Below are 24,420 nucleotides of genomic sequence, written 5' to 3'. Positions count from 1 at the left end.
AAAACAAAATGTGTTGTGTCTGGTCTGTCGCTTGCATGACCCTCATGCAACACTGATTTATAACACATGGTGCCAGTAGAGAGATGTAAACTTGGTTTCAACTAAAGACAGTTAATGATTGACTCAGCCCATACCTGTTCCTATGAGAACATCATACAAACACACATCATGTTATTTCACTTCACCAAAAATGTGTATAGGCTATAAAAGATTCCATACAATTTGTGCTTGGGCCATAATAACACTATACATCAGTTCTGCTATCAAAGATAGCAGGCAATTTCTGTTGATGTCAGCCAATTGTAGGTTAGGTTACTGTTCTTTACTTTGCTGTCCAGGTAATAGGTCTAGTCTAGGTGGTTGCATGCAGAAAAGTGGGCCAACAAAAACAACAACACACTTGATGTGACACCACCCTAGTTTGACGTAAAAGACAATACAGCTGTAGCTTCTGCGCGTGCGCAAAGTTGCGGGGCTTGGAGAGCAACTGAAGGCGTGCACTAACCTTGTTGAGACCATAATCGATACGAGGATTCCTCTGGGGGGGAACTATTAGCTTCTCAAGCCCATTGAAAATATTACGAGATGCCGCTTGCATAAATGTTATGGACTTGCATTGGAACAAATTAAAACACATTATTGAACGGGTTGCAACGGAGCCAACGATACCCTCTGTATACCAACAAAAACACCCAGGCGTGCCTTCTGTTTTTAAGGTGGATATGTTTTGCTAGCAGCTAGCTAGCTTACATTGGGGCATTGTGTCTTTGTAAACACTGCGTCAGTTGTGTTAGCTAGCTACCAAAACAAAAAAAACATGGGACTCGTATATTGTTAAAAGGAGGCTGACTCCTTTCCATTCGTTACCTAAACATGAGAGAAGAAAGTCGTTCTTTCTTAAGAAGGCAGTTCATGGCAATTGAATGACTGGGTGAACTTTCCTGCTGCCCCGACTTCACGGAGGAGAAAGGGACTTCCGAGAGAGGAGATATGCGACCGTGCAACGCTTGTAATTTTACTTCAAAATAAAACCCCGAGGTTCTGGAGCGATGGAGACCGTCGGGAAATTCGAGTTCAGCAGGAAGGACTTGATAGGACACGGTGCATTTGCGGTGGTGTTCAAAGGCAGGAATAGAGAGGTGAGGGAACGATGTGGCAATGTTATTGTGTAAATCTGGATTGTGTAAATGTAACTATTATCCAAATGGAATAGTTGCGTCTGCATTGTTATCATTTGTATGTTGTCGTACGACCTTAATTTGGACATGGCAGCTGAAAGATGCAATCATCTGGTTTGAGGATGAAAAATATGAACAGCCATTTGCAGATGAAATATGACTAATGTATTACAAGTGCATTATGAACCTAAATGATAATATTTGTCTTTCACAGTTTTGGTGGGTGTGTTTGATGGGGATGGTCGAACATCTAGCCTGTTATAATTCTATGTTGGGGGGGGGGGGGGGGGGGGGGGGCTTTTGTCTGTTTCAAAAGTCCAAACTTGACCATTGATCACAATGGCATGTTGAGACATGTTCGTCCAACAACAACACACTTTATGCTGAGGAGGGAGAATTCTGGTCCATGGGGAAAATAGAAAGCCAGGCCTACTTTATTCATTCCACTGTATGTTGTTACTAGTGATGGGGGGGCAGAGATACAGTTACATATTGGGATATTATTTTTGATTATATTGTATTGTTTTGACAATATTGCTAGTTGGCTGCACCTGTACCAGTATTTTGTTTAATTCATAGCTTGTTCTCCATATTATTTTTCATAGGGAGGCAATTTGTTTTTAGGAATTTTTTTATTTCCATGACTTATAAAAACGTGTTTTCTCATGACTCTCTCCTGTCCCTCTACAGCAGATATATGGTGAGCAATATGTTTGGAACATCAAATCGCAATAAAATCACAGTATCGAATCGCAAAACATAATTTAAAGTCCCTGCCAATTCCCAGCACAAGTTGTTACCAATGTCAAAAATGTCAGCACTGAGCAAATTTCAGGTCTGCTGAGCCAAACTTGAAAGTTGTGAAAATTCTGTGCAACTTCCAGTGTGCATTTACTGTGAACGCTGAGGCTGTACCTGCTTTAAGTTACAGTTTTAACAGTGGCCATGAAGACTACTGTGGCTATTTGATCATAATGTGGGCCTACCAGAGTGGCCTACCATCAAAAACAATGGAGAAAATGCATTCAATAACAATTTAACATGGCAATAGCTGTTCTGTCATTCAGCCTACAGTAGCAGCCAATGTGTGGTGTTCAATGTAGGCCTACATTCCATGAAACTGCATCATTCTCATTCACAACTTGACAAACTCTTGATAATGCCTCGAATTGCCCGGCGGCATCCCCTTTGTGTGGCCGTAATGCCCTAAAAAAATCCATGCCTTTTGTAGCCAGTGGCCGTTGTGCCCTTGGCTGAACATAATAATGATAATTCCCTTCTCCCTGCTGCATGCTCCAAAGCTCCTCTCACTCAAACGTCTCTCCGTCACGTGAATCGTTCTTTCTCACAGGCTATAAGTAAAGACAGACACGTCAGGGACGAGGCGCATATTGAAGATATTGGAAGAACTGTCCACGTTTAATTTTCATCAGCCAACAAGATGAGTAGGCCTAACGAACAGCAAAAGCTCGAGCCTATGTCAATCTACTATCCCCCAAATTACAAAAGTTTAGCCATTATATTCTGTGTGAGAAAGAAATTCCAAACAGTCTGGGACAGTTGTGGGATAGATCCGAAATAAATTCAACCACTAGCATCAAAAAAAACTTTTTGACGCAATGAGGCTGACACAGATCAGAACATTTAGCTTAAAATGTTGATAAACTATTAGGCTATTTCATCACATTATGCAGCAATGCTCACATGGCAGTAGGCTATAAGCGCAAATGTTCCATTAGCTGGAAAACACCATTCTCAAAAGTGACCACAAATGCGATTTATGTATGTAATGCTTTTATTCTAAAGGTGCATTTTTATGGTAAACATTATCTCCCCCAAACGTAAAACTCACGTGCTCTGTAGTGTATGTATGCCAGTTAGGCTCTAAACCCGTTGTAAAGCTGATTTAATGTGCTTAATATTAAGAAGTTATTTGGCTACTTTAGTTGTGATACAAACTTTATCAATACATATAGGACTATGGGCTAGGCTACATGAGGAGTGCGACTATGATTAGAAAAGTCACACAAAAAAGGCATGCGTTTCTTGCTTTGCTGCACACAATCTGGGCATTATTCACAAGCTATAGGCTAATGTTGTCACCCATCGGACTATTCTTGATGTAATCTTGTCTTTACATATACTAAATAATATACAGTACCAGTCAAAAGTTCGGACAAACCTACTCATTCAAGGGTTTTTCTTAATTTTTTTACAATTTTCTACATTGTAGAATAATAGTGAAGACATCAAAACGATGAAATAACACATATGACAGCTTTGCACACTCTTGGCATCCTCTCAACCAGCTTCATGAGGTAGTAACCTGGAATGCATTTCAATTAACAGGTATGCCTGCATATTGACTTTGCTTGAATTGCATTGTTGTTTGGGCCATTAAAAATATATATTTCAACATTTGAGGTTGGCTATATGATCACACTGGTAATACATCCGTTGTTGTATTACTTGTGAAGCACAGCTAAGTGAGAATACATTTAAATAATGTCCTTTTTATTTTAATTTTACTGGGCTGATGGTGCCTGCATCTGAGGGCCCCGCCTCTCAACATCCCTCTGCTCTCCCTTTGCTCCACTGACACTGACCAAAAAAGGACACTGTCTTCCAGCTGATGGCGAAACTCGAGTCACACCTCATTATTTCTGCTTCATGCACAAATTCTTGTTGTTACTCCTATGAACAGAGAAAGTGGAATATTACGCAATATTAAAAAAGACCCAAGCCGCTAATAATAATAACAACAATGCAAGCCTACAGATACACTTTCCTACCCATTCATTACTGCTACAGTGCTTGTTGTAGCACTCAGTGGAAATAGGAAGAACGTGCATTTTATGGCTTATAAAAGTGTTGAATAGCCTACAAAGTGTTGACAGTGCTGAGTAAGAACTTTAAACATGAAATTACTCATAAAAACAGCATCTCTTAGCTGTATTCGTTGACGGCCTTTCCTCTAGTCATGGTTTTATACGTTTTGAAATCTCACAGTATCAACTTTGCTGTAGCTTTCTTTTATGCCTGCTACGTTACCTCGGAGATGGTAATCTGAGCCATCCGATTGGCCAGCAGTAGACCTACAGGGCACTTGATTTGCTCTCTGGGCTCACCGGGAAGGCAGAGTTTGTACCTTCAGACACATGAAATGGTTAAAAATGGAAACAGTTCTCCTACCCTGCTGAATCGATTGCACCTAAAGTCAACAGCCCGAGACCAAAAAATTAAAATAGGAACACAAGGTTTTATTATTAGTTTTTTTTTTTACAGAAATGTTTGCAGATTGACTAGGAATGCCTTGGCTGATATTTCTGTGGGTTGTTCCAGGGAGCTGTGTGGAGCAGGAGCACAGCTTAGAAGCAACATTGATTGTTACCATGGCTGTGGTCCAAACACTTAAGACACACCCTATCCCCTCAGCCCTCAAATTAAGGGGACACTTCTGATGACGTATCATGACGTCTGACGGGTATACACTTGCAGGGCAAGGGGTGAGGGAATGATTTCTAAATGGACCACCTTTGGCCGGAAATTCTTCACTCGTTCGTCCCGCGATGATTGTGTTTTCAGCCACCGGGTAGTTTGTGGGTGCTTTGCTACAGTCAATTATGAGTGCATGTCTGCTTATATTAAATATGTAATTATTAATATACGCCTACTGTATGATAGCTAGCAAATTAATTAGCTAACTAACATTAGCCTGCCTAGCTGGAACTTCTGAAGAAAAATGTTTTCTTTCTGCAATTTCCAAAAGAAAAAAACATATTTACTTTTTACATAGTAGCAAAATGTCAAACTTAATTGCATTCATTTTTACTTACACTTGTATGTTGACTTCTCCATTGATTTAGTTTTTAACTTTTCGCTGACTTTTCTTAGCGGATGTGCAATCGTCGCGAATTGAATTATGGGGAGTTTCAGGCCCCGGAGTGAACATAATTGTACACTCGCAAAGCCTGACTAAAAACGAGGGCTGAGGGGCATACGTTGCAAACTTCCCTTGCTTGGCTAATTATTTGGACCACCCTCCAAGATGGTGACGGGGATTCCCCCAAGGGCATAAGGTGAGGGTAAGTGGTCGAGGGTGTGTCTTAGGGTGTGTCTTTAAGTGTTTGGACCGCAGCCCATGTCTAAAGGCGTCTGCATGCTTTGCGTTTTCATCCAGGAACAGTTTGTGCATATATTATGACGCCAATGACATTTTGTGAAGTTTTGGTCTTCAGCAAGGGTTTTTTTCAGCTGTTCGTACACACATTTTTTTTCCCGAGGTAAGCCGAAGTCTACGCCCCTTCGTTGGTGATTGGTCAACATTAGGGATTATTCAATGAACTGTTTGTCATACAACGAGAGACATAGTTTTCATGCACGTTTTTTCACTTGAGATATACTGCACCAAAAATAAAATTGCACGACTAAGAGCTCCTCTGCAAAAAACGTCAAAATGAATGACAGATTTCTTGAGTTAGATTAATTCGGACTAATTTGAGGAAGTGTATACTGGCTACGGTGTCTCAAGATGGACAAACAGTTCTATTGCTGCTTTTTTCTCGTTTTTCAATTAATGTCTTTTAAGGGAGTATGCAAGCACACTCATTCGGTTTGCCTAGCCACCAGACGAACCAAAGCACGCAGAAGGCTTTATAGTAGGCTACCTTTCCACTTCCTTATGTTTCATGCCTTTCACCGATAAGCATTCATTAAACGGCATTACATGCACCCAGAAAACATTAGGAAAAATGTGTATTATTATTTTTGTTTGTCTATAGAAACATGACTGGGAGGTGGCTGTGAAATGCATAAACAAGAAAAACTTGGCAAAATCTCAGACCCTTTTGGGAAAAGAGATCAAGATACTCAAGGTAAGGCAACCGGTTTTATTTTCGATAGTGTATACAGTAAGACTTTCAATTTGAATAGCTGTAAACTTGCATTTCCCATTTATTTTCCCCAGGAACTAAAACATGAGAACATTGTTGCATTACATGACTTTCAGGTATGTATCAAGCCAAATCCTTAAAGGTGCAATATGCCGAAATCGCTCCGCCATTTCATGGCTGCAAAAATTCTAATAGTTCGCCTAATTTCAGTTTGTGACAAACAAGTGTAGAGAATTATTGTACCATCTAAACCGCTGTGAAAGACATTGTCAATAACCTAAAATATTGTATTTTCAGCTGTTTGAAGCTGGTGTACAAAACCAAAACTTAAGAACTGGAAGCATAGAAATAGTGCACATAATACAGATCTACCCCTTCTTCGACTTGCTTTCAATGAGAATGACATAACTCTATAACTCAAATTTGGATGTGAATTTGGAAGCAACAACATGTCATTTTTTTGGACAGCCTGACCAAATTCACACACAAATGTGAGTTATAGATCTGTCATTCTCACTGAAACCAAGTCTGAAGTGGTAGATGTGTTCTATGTGCGCTATTTATATGCTTCCTGGTCTTAAGTTTCATTTTGGCGTCTTTTACTTTCGTTTTATTACACCAGCTTCAAACAGCTGTAAATATAATATTTTGGGTTATTGAAAATATATTTCACAGCAGTTTATATGGTACAATGATTCTCTACATTATACATTGCTTGTTTTGTCACATAAACTGAAGATAGGCTATCTATTCAAATTTTTGCAAGGTGGAAGGGGTGACGTGCATATTTTGACCCACTTTTGTTTCATGTCATCTTTGTTGCATTACTTGCTGGTTGTTACATTAGTTTGTTGTTCTGTACTGAGCTTCTCTGTACAATTCATTTATCAATCATTATACGCAAGTGGCACTAATCCTGAATGCTGATTGGTTAAAACCGCATTCCAGCCGGTGTCTATTATCTCACATTTCTTTTAGACTAACATTTCAATTTCAGCAGCGGATGTTTGCATAAACCTTGTCTGTCTCTCCGACATTTGCAACATTGTTTCAATATTCAAATTCGATCTCCAGCTGTCCCGCAGTAATGAACTTGTCGGGATGAGGCAGGCAGCGTTTCCCAGCCAGTCGAAATCATGAATCAGCTGACATAGTTTTTATGGATATACAGTGGCTTCGGAAAGTATTCAGACCCCTTGACTTTTTCCACATTTTGTTAAGGTTACAGCCTTATTCGAAAATGTATTGAATAGTTTTTTCTCATCAATCTACACACAATACCCCATAATGACAAGGCAAAAGCTGGTTTTTAGAAATGTTTAATTTATTAAAAATAAAAAACAGATATCACATTTACATAAGTATTCAGACCCTTTACTCTACTTTGTTGAAGCACCTTTGGCAGCGATTACAGCCTCGAGTCTTCTTGGGTATGACGCTACAAGCTTTGCGCATCTGTATTTGGGGAGTTTCTCCCATTCTCTGTAGATCCGCTCAAGCTCTGTCAGGTTGGATGGGGAGCGTTGCTGCACAGCTATTTTCAGATCTCTCCAGAGATGTTAGATCGGGTTCAAGTCCGGACTCTGGCTGGGCCACTCAAGGACATTCAGAGACTTGTCCCGAAGTCACTCCTGCGATGTCTTGGCTGTATGGTTAGGGTCATTGTCCTGTTGGAAGGTGATCCTCCAGTCTGAGGTCCTTAGCGCTCTGAAGCAGGTTTTCATCAAGGATCTCTCTGTACATTGCTCCGTTCATCTTTGCCTCGATCCTGCCGCTGAAGAACATCCCCACAGCATGATCCTGCCACCACCATGCTTCACCCAAGGGATGGTTTTGGCCATGTGATGAGCGGTGCCTGGTTTCCTCCAGACGTGACACCTGCATTGCTTGCTGTTTGGGGTTTTAGGCTGGGTTTCTTTGTGACATCAGCTGATATAAGAAGGTCTTTATAAATAAATGTGATTAAATTGATTGATTGACTTGGCGTTCAGGCCAAAGTGTTCAATCTTGGTTTCATCAGAGCAGAGAATCTTGTTACTCATGGTTTGAGAGTCCTTTAGGTTCCTTTTGGAAGACTCCAAGCGGGCTGTCATGTGCCTTTTACTGAGGAGTGGCTTCCGTCTGGCCACTCTGCCATAAAGGCCTGATTGGTGGAGTGCTGCAGAGATCGTTGTCCTGCTGGAAGGTTCTCCCATCTCCACAGAGGTGCTCTGAAGCTCTGTCAGAATGACCATTGGTTCTTGATCTCCTGCCAGACCTAGACCCTTCTCCCCCGATTGCTCAGTTCGGCTGGGCGGCCAGGTCTAGGAAGAGTCTTGATAGTTCCAAACTTCTTCCATTTAAGAATGATGGAGGCCACTGTTCTTGGGTACCTTCAATGCTGCAGAAATGTTTTGGTTTTTGCTCTGACATGCACTGTCAACTGTGGGACCTTATGTAGACCGGTGTGTGCCTTTCCAAATCATCATGTGGGGCGGCAGGGTAGCTTAGTGGTTAGAGCGTTGGACTAGTAACCGAAAAGTTGCAAGATCAAATCCCCGAGCTGACAAGGTAAAAATCTGCCCCTGAACAAGGTAGTTAACCCACTGTTCCTAGGCCGTCATTGAAAATAAGAGTTTTTTCTTAACTGACTTGCCTAGTTAAATAAAGGTAAAATAAAATGTCCAATCAATTGACTTTACCACTGGTGGAGTCCAATCATGTTGTAGAACCATCTCAAGGAAGATCAATGGAAACAGGATGCACCTGAGCTCAATTTTGAGTCACATATCAAAGAGTCTGAATAATTATGGAAATAAGATATTTCTGTTTTTTATTTTGTATAAATCAGCAGAAATGTCTAAAAACCCATTTTCGCTTTGTAATTATGGGATAATGAATCAATCAAATGTATTTATAAAGCCGTTTTTACATCAGCCAATGTCACAAAGTGCTATACAGAAACCCAGCCTTAAACCCCAAACAGCAAGCAATGCAGATGTAGAAGCACGGTGGCTAGGAAAAACGCCCAAGAAATGCAGGAACCTAGGAATAAACCTAGAGAGGAAGCAGGCTCTGAGGGGTGGCCAGTCCTCTTTTGGCTGTGCCAGGAGGAGATTATAAAATTACATGGCCAAGATGTTCAAATGTTCATAATGACCAACAGGGTCAAATAATAATAATCACAGTGGTTGTAGAGGGTGCAACAGGTCAGCAACCCAGAAGTAAATGTCAGTTGGCTTTTCATAGCCGATCATTCAGAGTTAGAGACAGCAGGTGCTGTAGAGAGTGAGTTGAAAACAGCAGGTCTGGGACAAGGTAGCACGTCTGGTGAACAGGTCAAGGTTCCATTGCCTAGATCCCCGACACATAAACTATTTCAGCATAATTACTGGAGGCTGAAACAGGAGGGGTCAGGAGACACTGCCGCTATCCCCGGACGAGGTCAACCAGGCAGGATATAACCCCACCCACTTTGCCAAAGCACAGCCCCCACACCACTAAAGGGATATCTTCAACCACCAACTTACTACCCTGAGACGAGGCAGAGTATAGTCCACGAAGATCTCCCCCACGGCACGAACATGAGGTGGGGCGCCAACCCGGACAGGAAGATCACGTCAGTGACTCAACCCACTCAAGTGACGCACCCCTCCTAGGGATGGCATAGAAGAGCACCAGTAAGCCAGTGACTCAGCCCCCCGTAATAGGGTTAGAGGCAGATAATCCCAGTGGAGAGAGGGGAACCGGTCAGGCAGAGACAGCAAGGGCGGTTCGTCGCTCCAGTGCCTTTCCGTTCACCTTCACACCCCTGGGCCAGACTACCCTCAATCATAGGACCTACTGAAGAGATAAGTCTTCAATAAAGACGTAAAGGTCGAGACCGAGTCTGCGTCTCTCACTTGAATAGTCAGACCATTCCATAAAAATGGAGCTCTATTGGAGAAAGCCCTGCCTTCAGCTGTTTGCTTACAAATTCTAGGGACAATAAGGAGGCCTGCGTCTTGTGACCGTAGCGTACGTGTAGGTATGTATGGCAGGACCAAATCGGAAAGATAGGTAGGAGCAAGCCCATATAATGCTTTGTAGGTTAGCAGTAAAACCTTGAAATCAGCCCTAGCCTTAACAGGAAGCCAGTGTAGAGAGGCTAGCACTGGAGTAATATGATAAATTTTTTAGGTTCTAGTCAAGATTCTAGCCGCTGTGTTTAGCACTAACTGAAGTTTATTTAGTGTGGGTAGCCGGAAAGTAGAGCATTGCAGTAGTCTAATCTAGAAGTGACAAAAGCATGGATACATTTTTCTGCATCATGTTTGGACAGAAGGTTTCTGATTTTTGCAATGTTATGTATATGGAAAAAAAGCTGTCCTTGAAACAGTCTTGATATGTTAGTCAAAAGAGAGATCAGGGTCCAGAGTAATGCTGAGGTCCTTCACAGTTTTATTTGAGATGGCTATACAACCATCAAGATTAATTGTCAGATCCAACAGAAGATCTCTCTTTCTTTGGACCAATAACTAAGATCTCTGTTTTGTCCGAGTTTAAAAGTAAAGAAATTGCCGCCATCCACTTCCTTATGTCTGAAACACAGGGAGGGCAATTTTGGGACTTCACCATGTTTCATCGAAATATACAGCTGTGTATTGTCTGTATAGCAGTGAAAGTTAACATTATGTTTCCGAATGACATCACCAAGAGGTAAATATATAGTGAAAATAATAGTGGTCCTAAAACGGAACCTTGAGGAACACCGAAATTTACAGTTGATTTGTCAGAGGACAAACCAAATCTTTCCGACAGATAAGATCTAAGCAAGACCAGAACTTGTCCGTGTAGACCCATTTGGGTTTCCAATCTCTCCAAAAGAATGTGGTGATCGATGGTATCAAAAGCAGCACTAAGGTCTAGGAGCACGAGGACAGATGCAGAGCCTTGGTCTGACTCCATTAAAAGGTGATTTACCACCTTCACAAGTGCAGTCTCAGTGCTATGATGGGGTCTAAAACCAGACTGAAGCATTTCGTATACATTGTTTGTCTTCAGGAAGGCAGTGAGTTGATGCGCAACAGCTTTTTCAAATTTCTTTGAGAGGAATGGGAGATTCGTTATAGGCCGATAGAATTGTATATTTTCTGGGTCAAGGTTTGGCTTTTTCAAGAGAGGCTTTATTACTGCCACTTTTAAAGAGGAGTCCGTCATTTGCTTTCAAATGATGAGCTTTTCGTCAAAGAAGTTAATGAATTTATCACTGCTGAAGTGAAAGCCATCCTCTCTTGGGGAATGCTGCTTTTTAGTTAGCTTTGCGACAGTATCAAAATTAAGTTTCCATTTGTGCTTATTCTCCTCAAGTTGGAAAAATAGGATGATCGAGCAGCAGTGAGGGCTCTTCGATACTGCACGGTACTGTCTTTCCAAGCTAGTTGGAAGACTTCCAGTTTGGTGTAGCGCCATTTCCGTTCCGATTTTCTGTAAGCTTTCTTCAGGGCTCAGGTATTTTCTGTATACCAGGGAGCTAGTTTCTTATGACAAATGTTTTTAGTGGTACGACTGCAAGGTTAAATTTAGTTCCTCGGTTTGGTGGTTAACGGATTGTTGTACTCTGACGTCCTTGGGTTGGTGGAGGGAGTCTGGAAGGGCATCTAGGAATCTTTGGGTTGTCCGAGAATTTATAGCATGGCTTTTGATGATCCTTGGTTGGGGTCAAAGCTGATTATTTGTTGCGATTGCAAATGTTATAAAATGGTGGCTCGATAGTCCAGGATTATGAGGAAAAACATTAAGATTAGTGATGCACCGACATTACATTTTTGGCCGAAACCGATATCTGATATTTTCCTGTTCTGTTATCTCCACCCAGCACAGCCAGAAGAGGACTGGCCACCCCTCATAGCCTGGTTCCTCTCTAGGTTTCTTCCTAGGTTCTGGCTTCTCTAGGGAGTTTTTCCTAGCCATCGTGCTTCTATTCCTGCATTGCTTGCTATTTGGGGTTTTAGGCTGGGTTTCTGTACAGCACTTTGTGACATCAGCTAATGTAAGAAGGGCTTTATAAATACATTTGATTGATTTGTCACATGCGCCGAATACAACAAGTGTAGACTTTACCGTGAAATGCTTACTTACAAGCCCTTAACCAACAGTGCAGTTCAAGAAGAAGAAAATAATGTAAATTGTCTGGTGGCGATTTTATGAATTGTTCAGCCGTCTTATTGCTTGGGGGTAGAAGCTGTTGAGGAGCCTTTTGGTCCTAGACTTGGCGCTCCGGTACCGCTTGCCATGCGGTAGCAGAGAAAACCGTCTATAACTTGGGTGACTGGAGTCTCTGACAATTTTATGGGCTTTCTGGATGGCAAGAAGCTTGGTCCCAATGATGTATTGGGCCATTCACACTACCCTCTGTAGTGCCTTACGGTCAGATGCCGAGCAGTTGCCATACCAGGCGGTGATACAACCGGTCAGGATGCTCTCGATTTGTGCAGCTGTAGAACCTTTTGAGGATTTGGGGACCCATGCCAAATCTTTTCAGTCTCCTGAGGGGGAAAAGGTTTTGTCGTGCCCTCTTCATGACTGTCTTGGTATGTTTGGACCATGATAGTTAGTTGGTGGTGTGGACACCAAGGAACTTAACTCTCGACCCGCTCCCCTACAGCCCCGTCGATGTTAATGGGTGTCTGTTCAGCCCGCCTTTTCCTGTGGTCCACGACCAGCTCCTTTGTATTGCTCACATTGAGTGTTGTTGTCCTGGCACCACACTGCCAGTTCTCTGACCACCTCCCTATAATCCGTCTCATCGTTGTCAGTGATCAGGCCTACCACTGTTGTGTGGTCAGCAAACTTAATGATGGTGTTGGAGTCGTGTTTGGCCACGCAGTCGCGGGTGAACTGGTAATACAGAAGGAGACTAAGTACACTCCCCTGAGGGGCCCCAGTGTTAAGGATCAGCGTGGCAGACGTGTTGTTGCCTACTCTTACCACCTGAGGGTGGCACATCAGGAAGTCCAGGATCCAGTTGCAGAGGGAGGTGTTTAGTCCCAGAGTCCTTAGCTTAGTGATGAGCTTCGTGGGCACTATGGTGTTGAATGCGGATCTGTAATCAATGAACAGCAATCTCACATAGGTGTTCCTTTTGTCCAGGTGAGAAAGGGCAGTGTGGAGTGCGATTGAGATTGTGACATCTGTGGATTTGTTGGGGCGGTATGCAAATTGGAGTAGGTCTAGGGTGTCCGGGAGGATGCTGTTGATGTCAGCCATGACCAGCCTTTCAAAGCACTTCATGGCTACCGAGTGCCATGGGGCGGTAATCATTTAGGCAGGTTACCTTTGCTTCCTTGGGCACAGGGACTATGGTGGTGTGCTTGAAACATGTAGGTATTACAGACTCGGTCAGGGAGAGGTTGAAAATGTCAGTGAAGACACTTGACAGTTGGTCCGCGCATGCCTTAAGTACACGTCCTGGTAATCCATCTGGCCCAGCGGCTTTGTGAATGTTGACCTGTTTAAAGGTTTTGTTCACATTGGCTACCGAGAGCGTTATCACACAGTCATCCAGAACAGCTGGTGCTCTCGTGCATGCTTCAGTGTTGCTTGCCTCGAAGCGAGCTTAAAAGGCATTTAGTTCGTCCGGTAGGCTTGCGTCACTGGGCAGCTCACGTCTGGGTTTCCCTTTGTAGTCTTTAATAGTTTTTTAGCCCTGACACATCCGACGAGCGTCAGAGCCGGTGTAGTAGGATTCAATCTTAATCCTGTATTGATGCTTTGCTTGTTTGATGGTTCGTCTGAGGGCATAGCGGGATTTCTTATAAGCGTCCGGATTAGTCTCCCGCTCCTTGAAAGCGGCAGATTTAGCTCGATGCGGATGTTGCCTGTAATCCATAGTTTCTGGTTGGGATATGTACGTACAGTCACTGTAGGGACGACGTCATCAATGCAACGTCATCAATGGACTTATTGATGAAGCCGATGACTGAGGTTGTGTATTCCTCAATGCCATTGGATGAATCCTGGATCATATTCCACTCTGTGCTAGCAAAACAGTCCCGTCGTGTAGCATCCGCGTCATCTGACCTCTTCCGTATAGAGCGAATCACTGGTACTTCCTGCTTTAGTTTTTGCTTGTAAGCAGGAATCAGGAGGATAGAATTGTGGTCAGATTTGCCAAATGGAGGGCGAGGGAGAGCTTTGTATGCATCTCTTTGTGTGGAGTGAAGGTTGTCCAGGATTATTTTCCCTGGTTGCACATGTGACATGCTGGTAAAAATTTGGTAAAACTGATTTAAGTTTGCCTGCATTAAAGTCCCTGGCCACTAGGAGCGCCACTTCTGGGTGAGCATTTTCTTCTTTGCTTATGGCCTTATAGAGTTGGTTGAGAGCGGTCTTAGTGCCAGCTTCGTTTTGTGGTGGTAAATAGACGGCTACGAATAATACAGATGAGAACTCTCTTGGTAGATAGTGCGGTCTACAGCTTATTATAATGTACTCTACCTCAGGCGAGCAATACCTCGAGACTTCTTTAAGATTAGACATCGCGCACCAGCTGTTATTGACAAAAAGACACACCCCCACCCTTCGTCTTACCAGAGGTAGCGTCTCTGTTCTGCCGGTGCATGGAAAATCCTGCTAGCTCTGTATTGTCCGTATCTTCGTTCAGCCACGTCCCGGTGAAACATAAGATGTTACAATTTTTAATGTCCCATTGGTAAGATAATCTTAATCATAGGTCATCCATTTTATTGTCCAATGATTGCACGTTAGCAAGAAGAATGGAAGGCAGTGGGAGTTTACTCGCTCGCCTCTGGATTTTCAGAATGATGCGCGATCTGCGAACCCTTTTCCGGCGTCTTTTCTTTATGCAAAAGGCGTGGATCTGGGCCTGTTCCAGTGAAAGCAGGATATCCTTCTCATCGGACTCGTTAAAGGAAAAGGTTTCTTCCAGTCCACGGTGAGTAAGCGCTTTTCTGATGTCCAGAAGTTATTTTCGGTCATAAGAGGCAGTAGCAGCAACATTATGTACACAATAAGTTAAAAAAGAAGTTACACAAAACGCAAAAAAATGATAAAAAAATAGCACAATTGGTTGGGAGAATGTAAAACGTTAGCCATGTTCTTCGGCCCCATCCTTAACACTACACATAACACTACACAACACATAACCCGGTCCGGTCGAGCCTCACTAGCCAGATGAAGCTAGCTGGCTGCTTATAACGTTAGCTTTGGGCAACAGGGTTAAGTAGCTGGCTAGCTATTTATTTTCGTGAACTGAAGTTCCATTTCAATAAGCGAACAACAAGTGGCAACCTAGCTAATACTTACTCACAAGGATTCCTAAATCATTGCTAAGAATAATGAAAATGACTGCAGTTTCTACTGGTCATTGTTTTTTTAGGCTGGTTGTATTGGTGCTAGCTAGGTACCAAGCTAAAGCTAGCTGCCCCAGAAGTTGCGGTGGAACAAATTATGCTTTATTACCAACACGGTATTGTAAACACATCGTTCGTGGCCGGTGTTTGCTTGTTTGCAGACTTTTTTGTACAGCTTTAACAGTGCTACTGTATCTTTTTTGACACGCAAAGACCCAAACAACGTTCCATTGTATGTATGTCGTGAAGCTCATGGCAGTGACACTATTACTGTGTAACTCCGGTAGGGCAACATCTGAAAAATAGCGCACTTGGTAGTGTGTACCGGTGCTCGACCAGTCGGCGAAAGCCAACATCACCCACGACAGAGAACGGTTGATTGTCAAGGGAAATGAATTCCATTATCTTGGCTTTAATGGATTTCGCCTTTGAGTTGTCTCGCTGACATTTTCTTACTCTTTCAAATGACTGCTCGACTTGTTGACTGCTCGATCCACACAGCAGACATTGTGGGCTAGGTTATGCTGTGTTGCACGTGTAGCGCAAAAGTTTACATGGCATCATTACGTCATGTACCTACGTTACATAGGTATGCGCGGTAGCTTTGACATCGGTTTTTAACATCCGTGTTAAACTAGACATCGGGCCGATACCGATGTTGGCATTTTTAGCTAATATCGGCCGATTCTGATATATTGTGCATCCCCAATTAAGATCCACAATATTCCACGGGACAAAACTAGGTCCAGTGTATGATTGTGGCAGTGAGTAGGTCCAGACAAAACCCACTGAGTCGATGATGGCTCCGAAACCCTTTTGGAGTGGGTCTGTGGACTTTTCCATGTGAATATTAAAGTCACCAAAATGTTGAATATTATCTGCCATGACAAGGTCCGATAGGAATTCAGGGAACTCAGTGAAGAACCCTGTAGACCGCCCAGGAGGCCTGTAAACAGTAGCTGTGAAAAGTGATTGAGTAATGTGTGTAGACTGATGAGGACTTTTTTTGTTGTTTAATCCATTTTAGAATAAGGCTATAACGTAACAAAATGTGGAAAAAGTGAAGGGGTCTGAATACTTTCCAAATGCACTGTATATGAAAAAATATACATTTTAAAATTGGTCGAAAGAACAGACGACTTTCATTTTACCAATATTTTTTTCTGGCGTGGACAGCCCTAACACCGTTGTTAACTTTGAGTTCCCACACTCTTGCAAGGGTACAAACTAGGCTAGGGTAACAGTGTTGTGTAATGGGAAGCTAACCAAAGTCATGAGGCCTACTTTGATGGCAAACAGTGTGAGGCCTATTTGGAAGGGTCCTATTGGAGGGGTAGTGTATTGTCCTACTCTACACTCCATTTGGTGAGCTCTGTCAATCACTAAAGTGTTAATATGTCCTGTTATCTTGTGTACAGTATCTCAGCCCCTGCAGGATTTTAGAGCAGGGCAGTTTTATCACCTCCCTGGCTGGCATGTAGGCCTACACTTTTTTCGGCACGTAGCATTGGGGAGGAGCGCTGCATGATTTTACATAGCCGACTCTGTTCATGCTCTGTTATAGGCTGGTTGTCATAAACAGGAGATGTTACCAGGTCAGTAAGCCAAAACCACCTCGGGTAGACAAGTATGTCTGGCCCTGCCTGCCTGGCACAGCACAATGGAAACCAGATGGCTGGCTTGCTGGCTGCAATCACCAACATGGCCAAAAAGACAACTTCAGAAGCGCTGACTCGGCAGTAGTTAACTCTGGGATGAGCCATTACTCAGCTCTGATTGGCTGTTGAAAGAGACCTAGAGAGGGAGAAAGAGCAGAGTCATCTGTTGCTATTTGATAAGAGGGCTTTTTCAAGTGGGCTGCACTGTCTTGTTTTTGTAAGGCCTGTGCTATGGCTGACATGCTGTTGGTAAAAATGAGAGAGACAAAATGGTTGTTTGGGCTCTGTAATGCCCATTTTGTTTTCAGTGGCAAAAAGCAGCCAAGCTTCTGAGATTGGCATAATATGGCGTGTGACTCGGGCTCTTTGTTTGTGCTCTCTCGAAGAGTATTAGTTGTGGTTTCAGACAACAGACTTGTACCCTCTCTTTAACAGTGAACCTCCCGGTGATCCAATATTTTGCCTTTGTCAGCCAAGTCGAGCTGTCCCCCCCACCACAAAATCCAATTAGTTGTAATGCAGACTCAGCCTGATGTGCCAACTTGTTGCTATGGGCGACGACTGGCCTATTAGTCCCGAAAGTGTCATTTCCTGTTTGTTTGTCATGCACCCCCCCATGTTGTTTGCTCTTGATAGGGCTCTGTGGCCTAATCCTTGCTCTCAGTATGATGTGCGATGAGCAGAGTTCTATTGTTGTTCTATTGTTGTAGAGAACCCTTATATTGAGCCTCTTTACGTTTAGCTGAATGAGTGTGAAGACTCAGACAATTCCTTTAGCTTTAGCATAGTTCACACTTCAGCCGGCACACAGAGGTTTTGTGGCCTCTTGACTACTCCTGTTCTGCACTAACCTCCGTGACTTCCGAGCAGACATGGCCCATACCTTAACCCTGTTAACTCAGCATGGATGACCCAGAGATTTAGGCTAGCGAGTAGCGACGTGTCATTAATTCTTTAACTCCGGGTTGAGCTCAAACCACTTGAAAGGTCAGTAGTCATTATAGTGGATTATGTCAAATAAGATGGGAACATAAGTTCCAGTGAGGTAGACTTTTATTTGACTAACATCAACTTCTGACTGAACATATCCTTCTCTAGAAGTATCCCTGTTCACAGTAGTCATCACTTGAGTAACCATCTAGTTATGTCACCGAGCACAAGTATGTATGTGCCTTCAACACCTCCTGCTCTATAACACACAGTCACAACATTCCTATTGTAAGTGTTGACATGCTAAAACCCCAGACACCTGTATTGTTGTTTTTCTCTTGTCTGCCACAACCCTGACTTGTGTTTGTTTGTCTCTCTCTAGGAAACGGCCAGTTCTGTGTACCTGGTCATGGAGGTAAGCTACTTGTGTCATTTCTGTCTTTGGCCCTTGTTTTGGTGTCAGGTTCAACACACACACACTCCTGCTCTAACTGGTTCTCATCCCGGTGGTCGCAAGAAGGTTTTGATAGAGGTCGCAAGTGTGAAGCTGAATGGGAAAAATACATATTTTTTTTCTATATATATTAATAGGCTGCATATACCTATTTTATATTTATATGTTTGCCTATTCTATTTGGTTACTAATGTAGGGCTTTGGTATTGCACCAAATTCTTGTCTCAAAGACACAAAACGTGCTTCAAAACCAAAATGTTGTGCGTCTTGACTGTTGACCAGTGACCAGTCATCAGCATTGGTGCGCAAAGGCACTTATGCAGATTAGTGACCAGAAAGCTGGCAAGAACAGAGTAGGCCTACGTTTATATTCTCCATATAAAATACAGTTCAGCTATCTGCTACGGACGCATCTTTGCTAGAACAATAGGCTACCTGGTGATTTCATTGATTATTTTCATATTTCAGATAGCCAGTAGCCTCCCAAACAAGGCCTATGTACAGTGCATTTGGAAAGTATTCAGACCTCTTGACTTGTTCCATATTTGTTACATTACAGCCTTATTCTAAAATGTATTAAATTGTATTTTTCCCTCATCAATCTACACACAATACCCCATAATGACAAGGTAAAAACAGGTTTTTAGACATTTTTGAAAATATATTAAGAATAAAAAACTTAAATATAGCTTTACTCAGTACTTTGTTGAAGCACCTTTGGCAGCAATTACAGCCTCAAGTCTTCTAGGGTATGAAGCTACAAGCTTGGCACACCTGTATTTGGGGAGTTTCTCCCACTCTTCTCTGCAGATCCTCTCAAGCTCTGTCAGGTTGGATGGGGAGCGTCGCTGCACAGATATTTTCAGGTCTATCGAGAGATGTTCAATCAGGTTCAAGTCCGGACTCTGGCTGGGCCACTCAAGGACATTCAAAGACTTGTCCCGGAGCCACTCCTGCATTGTCTTGGCTGTGTGCTTAGGGTCATTGTCCTGTTGGAAGATGAACCTTCGCCCCAGTCTGAGGTCCTGAGCATTATGGAGCAGGTTTTCATCAAGGATTTCTCTGTACTTTGTTCTGTTCATCTTTCCCTCAATCCTGACTAGTCTCCCACTCCCTGCCGGTGAAGAACATCCCCACAGCATGATGCTGCCACCTCCATGCTTCACCGTAGGGATGGTGCCAGGTTTCCTCCAGACGTGACGCTTGGCATTCAGGCCAAAGAAATCAATCTTGGTTTCATCAGACCAGAGAATCTTGTTTCTCATGGTCTGAGAGTCCTTTAAGTGCATATATGGCAAACTCCAAGTGGGCAATCGTGGGGCTTTTACTGAGGAGTGGTCTCTGTCTTTTTTACATTTATTTTTAATTTAACCTTTATTTAACTAGGCAAGTCAGTTAAGAACAAATTCTTTCTTACAATGACGGCCTACCCCGGCCAAACCTGGACAACGCTGGGCCAATTGTGCGCCGCCCTATGGGACTCCCAATCATGGCCGGATGTGTCACTCTACCATAAAGGCCTGATTGGTGGAGTGCTGCAGAGATAGATGTCCTTCTTGAAGGTTCCACAGAGGAACTGTGGAGCTCAGTCAGAGTGACCATTGGGTTCTTGGTCACCTCCCTGACCATGTCCCTTCTCCCCCGATTGCTCAGTTTGGCCTGGCGGCCAGCTCTAGGAAGAGTCTTGGTGGTTCCATGCTTCATCCATTTAAGAATGATGGAGGCCACTGTGTTCTTGGGGACCTTCAATGCTGCAGATATTTTTTGGTGTCTTTGCCCAGATCTGTGTCTCAACCCAATCCTGTCTCGTAGCTCTTCGGGCAATTCCTTAGACCTCATGGCTTGGTTTTTGCTCTGACTTGCACTGTCAACTATGGGACCAAATACAGTTGAAGTCGGAAGTTTACATACACTTAGGTTGGAGTCATTAAAACTCATTTTTCAATCACTCCACAAATTCCTTGTTAACAATCTATAGTTTTGTCAAGTCAGTTAGGACATTTACTTCGTGCAAGACACAAGTAATTTTTCAAACAAATGTTTACAGACAGATTGAATTAAAAGTGAAATACTGTATCACAATTCTAGTGATCAGACATGTACATACACTAAGTTGACTGTGCCTTTAAACAGCTTAGAAAATTCCAGAAAATGATGTCATGGCTTTAGAAGCTTCTGATAGGTTAATTGACATCATTTGAGTCAATTGGAGGTGTACCTGTGGATGTATTTCAAGGCCTACCTTCAGACTCAGTGCCTCTTTACTTGACATCATGGGAAAATCAAAATAAATCAGCCAAGACCTCAGAAAATAATTGTAGACCTCCACAAGTCTGGTTCATCCTTGGGAGCAATGTCCAAACACCTGAAGGTACCCCGTTCATCTGTACAAACAATAGTACGCAAGTATAAACACCCTGGGACCACGCAGCCGTCATACCGCTCAGGAAGGAGACGCGTTGTGTCTCCTAGAGATGAACGTACTTCGGTGCGAGATGTGCAAATCAATCCCAGAACAACAGCAAAGGACCTTGTGAAGATGCTGAAGGAAACAGGTACAAAAGTATCTATATCCACAGTAAAACGAGTCCTATATCGACATAACCTGAAAGGCTGCTCAGCAAGGAAGAAACCACTGCTCTAAAACCGCCATAAAAAAGCCAGACTACGGTTTGCAACTGCACATGGGGACAAAGATCGTACTTTTTGGAGAAATGTCCTCTGGTCTGATGAAGCAAAAATAGAACTGTTTGGCCATAATGACCATCGTTATGTTTGGAGGAAAAGTGATGGAGGCTTGCAAGCCGAAGAAGACCATCCCAACCGTGAAGCACGGGGGTGGCAGCATCATGTTGTGGGGGTGCTTTGCTGCAGGAGGGGCTGGTGCACTTCACAAAATCAATGGCATCATGAGGCAGGAAATTATGTTGATATATTGAAGCAACATCTCAAGACATCAGTCAGGAAGTTAAAGCCTGGTCGCAAATGGGTCTTCCAAATGGACAATGACCCCAAGCATACTTCCAAAGTTGTGGAAAAATGGCTTAAGGACAGCAAAGTCAAGGTATTGGAGTGGCCATCACAAAGCACTGACCTCAATCCCATAGAAAATCTGTGGGCAGAACTGAAAAAGCATGTGCGAGCAAGGAGGCCGACAAACCTGACTCAGTTACACCAGCTCTGTCAGGAGGAATGGGCCAAAATTCACCCAACTTATTGTGGGAAGCTTGTGGAAGGCTACCCAAAACATTTGACCCAAGTTAAACAATTTAAAGGCAATGCTACCAAACACTAATTGAGTGTATGTAAACGTCTGACCCACTGGGAATGTGCTGAAAAAAATAAAAGCTGAAATAAATCATTTCCTCTAATATTATTCTGACCTTTCACATTCTTAAAATAAAGTGGTGATCCTAACTGACCTAAAACGGGGATTTTTTTACTAGGATTAAATGTCAGGAATTGTGAAAAACTGAGTTTAAATGTATTTGGCTAAGGTGTATGTAAACTTCCGACTTCAACTGTATATAGACCGGTGTGTGCCTTTCCAAATCATGTCCAATCAATTGAATTTACCACAGGTGGACTCCAATCAAGTTGTAGAAACATCTCAAGGTTGATCAATCGAAACAGGATGCACCTGAGCTCAATTTCGAGTCTCATATCAAAGGGTCTGAATATTAATGTAAATAAGGTATTTCTGTTTTTTATTTGAAATAAATTTGCAAAAAAGTCAATAAACCTGTTTTCGCCTTGTCATTATGCGGTATTGTGTGTAGATTGATGAGTAAAAAAAAAATATTTTAATACATTTTAGAATAAGGCTATAACGTAACAAAATGTGGAAAAAGTGAAGGGTTCTGAATACTTTCCGAATGCCCAGTATGTCTCCGAATGTCATTATTTTTTATCTCCCTCTCTCTCTAGTACTGCAATGGTGGGGACCTGGCGGACTATCTGCACTGTAAGTGGACTGTTTCATCTGTCAATCGCCCAGGGAAGCTCTCGGGTCTTTCTTGAATTAAGGTGGCATTTGTGCATGGTATTTTGGAAAAAATTAACTGTCATCATCTAAATCAACTAATCTGGTAGCTCAATGACTTCAAATAATATGTACCATTATTATAACATTGCCACCAGTAGGAGTAGTAACACCAATGACAAATTTTAGGTAAGTGAGAATTTTCTGAAATGGAGGCCACAAATGTTCTAAGGTCATTAATCCTTAAGGACCTTTAATTTAGTAAAGTGATATGATTAATCATTTTGCTCACAATGTTATTTACGTTCATTTAAATTGAGTAACGCCAAGTGGCACTGGATTTATACACACCAAATGATCAATGGAATCTTACAAATAATGACAAACTAAAAGGGTGTGATAAGCTAATAATTTTCTTTAATGTAGACCCCTTCCCCAATAACAGTTTGCCACAGGAGAGAATGCTCAAGGTCCTTGTAAATGTTTGTAATGAGTGATTTTCAAGGCGGTTTTCTTGATCTATACAATATATTAAATACATTTTTTTCACTTTCTAGCATTCAAAATAAATAGATATCTCTCAAGCAGGACACACACATAGGATTGTCTACCGATCGCCAGCCAAGGGTAATTAGCACCTCTGAACAGTGTCAGCACCTCTGAACAGTGTCAGCAGTCAATCTCTTTTGTGTTCACACAACAAAGACCTTGAAGTCGTCATCCACAAAGCTTTGTTAAAATACTTCAAACCAGAAGGTGGCAGAAGTGTTGTTTGGCAATGTATGCATGTATGTGTTGCTTAGTTTATGGTCTAGATTCCAATGTTGGCTAGCTAGCTAGCTGAGCTAATGTTGCTATTTTGCAGAAAGCCCTTGTTGAGACAGATGGCCACAGCTAGATAAATACCTAGTAAGATGACGAAGAAACTTTTGATTCACTCTCCATAATCCCATACTCCCAGTTTAAATAGCTAGCTAATGTTAGCATATTCGCTAGCTACCACAACATTATGTACTAGCTAAATAGCAAGCTAATTTGTTTACTTCCCTGTTACTGAGTATTTTTCCTTTGCCAAGATAATCCATCCACCTGACAGGTGTGGCATATCAAGAAGCTGATTAAACAGCATGATCATTACACAGGTGTACCTTGTGCTGGGGACAATAAAAGGCCATTCTAAAATGTGCAGTTTTGTCACACAACACAATGCCACAGCTATCTCAGATTGCCCAGTAATCTGAAATCAATAGATTCAGGCCTAAATGAATTTATTTCAATGACTTATCTGAGCTGTAACTCAGTAAAATCATTGAAATTGTCACATGTTGCGTTGAAATTGTCACAATACTTAGGGCTCCCGAGTGGCGCAGTGGTCTAAGGCACTGCATCTCAGTGCAAGAGGCGTCACTACAGTCCCTGGTTCGAATCCAGGCTATATCACATCCGGACATGATTGGGAGTCCCATAGGGCGGCGCACAATTGGCCCAGCGTCGTCCAGGTTTCGCCGGGGTAGCTACAGCTTGGAGAAAGTATGTGTGTTTTGCGCATTGCGTCTGTGCACTTAGCTAGCTACCATCACATAGCCTACATTGCATATGAAGTGCGACTGGCTCATGACATAGAAAATGCCCTCTTTTTTTTCCTTTTTGTTGTCACTCCTGTTGGCTCCCCCACCTGGGGGTGTTGGTGCTCTCTGATTGGCGCAAAATCAAGTTTTTAGCCCGCTGACAAGCGTTGTAGAATCTGCAGATTTGTCGCTACAACCGGGTCGGCACGCAGCATGGACCGTATTTGTTTTAACAAGAGAAGGAACGGCCTCCCACTGTTTTGCAGTATAAAGGACTTCCATTATGTTTTATCATTGATAAACAGTTCAAAATAAAAATATGCCACTGTAATTCAAGGACGACCCTCTCATTAGAATTGCTTGCTAGACTTTCCTTAATTTGGGCCTCTGTGGCACATAGTGGGGCAAACTCAATGGGGGAAGGTT

At 42.6% G+C, this 24,420-nt stretch overlaps 1 protein-coding gene across 5 annotated transcripts in view; it reads left to right on the top strand.

Annotated features, from left to right (window-relative positions):
• The first annotated feature begins 443 nt into the window (after positions 1-443).
• Positions 444-24,420, top strand: part of LOC115204015 (serine/threonine-protein kinase ULK1) — a 51,948-nt gene continuing 27,971 nt past the window's right edge. For 4 of the 5 annotated variants that reach the window (XM_029769209.1, XM_029769208.1, XM_029769210.1 and 1 more), the window contains exons 1-5: positions 445-1,139; positions 5,960-6,052; positions 6,145-6,186; positions 18,373-18,405; positions 22,372-22,408. In XM_029769209.1, the coding sequence (XP_029625069.1) occupies positions 1,050-1,139; positions 5,960-6,052; positions 6,145-6,186; positions 18,373-18,405; positions 22,372-22,408 (295 nt within the window). In that variant the 5' untranslated portion in view covers positions 445-1,049. Of the gene's footprint in view, positions 1,140-5,959; positions 6,053-6,144; positions 6,187-18,372; positions 18,406-22,371; positions 22,409-24,420 lie in introns of all 5 variants that reach the window. The other variant, XM_029769211.1, reaches the window with a different exon arrangement.

Source organism: Salmo trutta, chromosome 12, assembly GCF_901001165.1.
Source record: "Salmo trutta chromosome 12, fSalTru1.1, whole genome shotgun sequence".
NCBI lineage: Eukaryota > Metazoa > Chordata > Actinopteri > Salmoniformes > Salmonidae > Salmo > Salmo trutta.
Note: the sequence above shows the minus strand (reverse complement) of the source record. Positions and strands in the feature narration are given on the sequence as shown.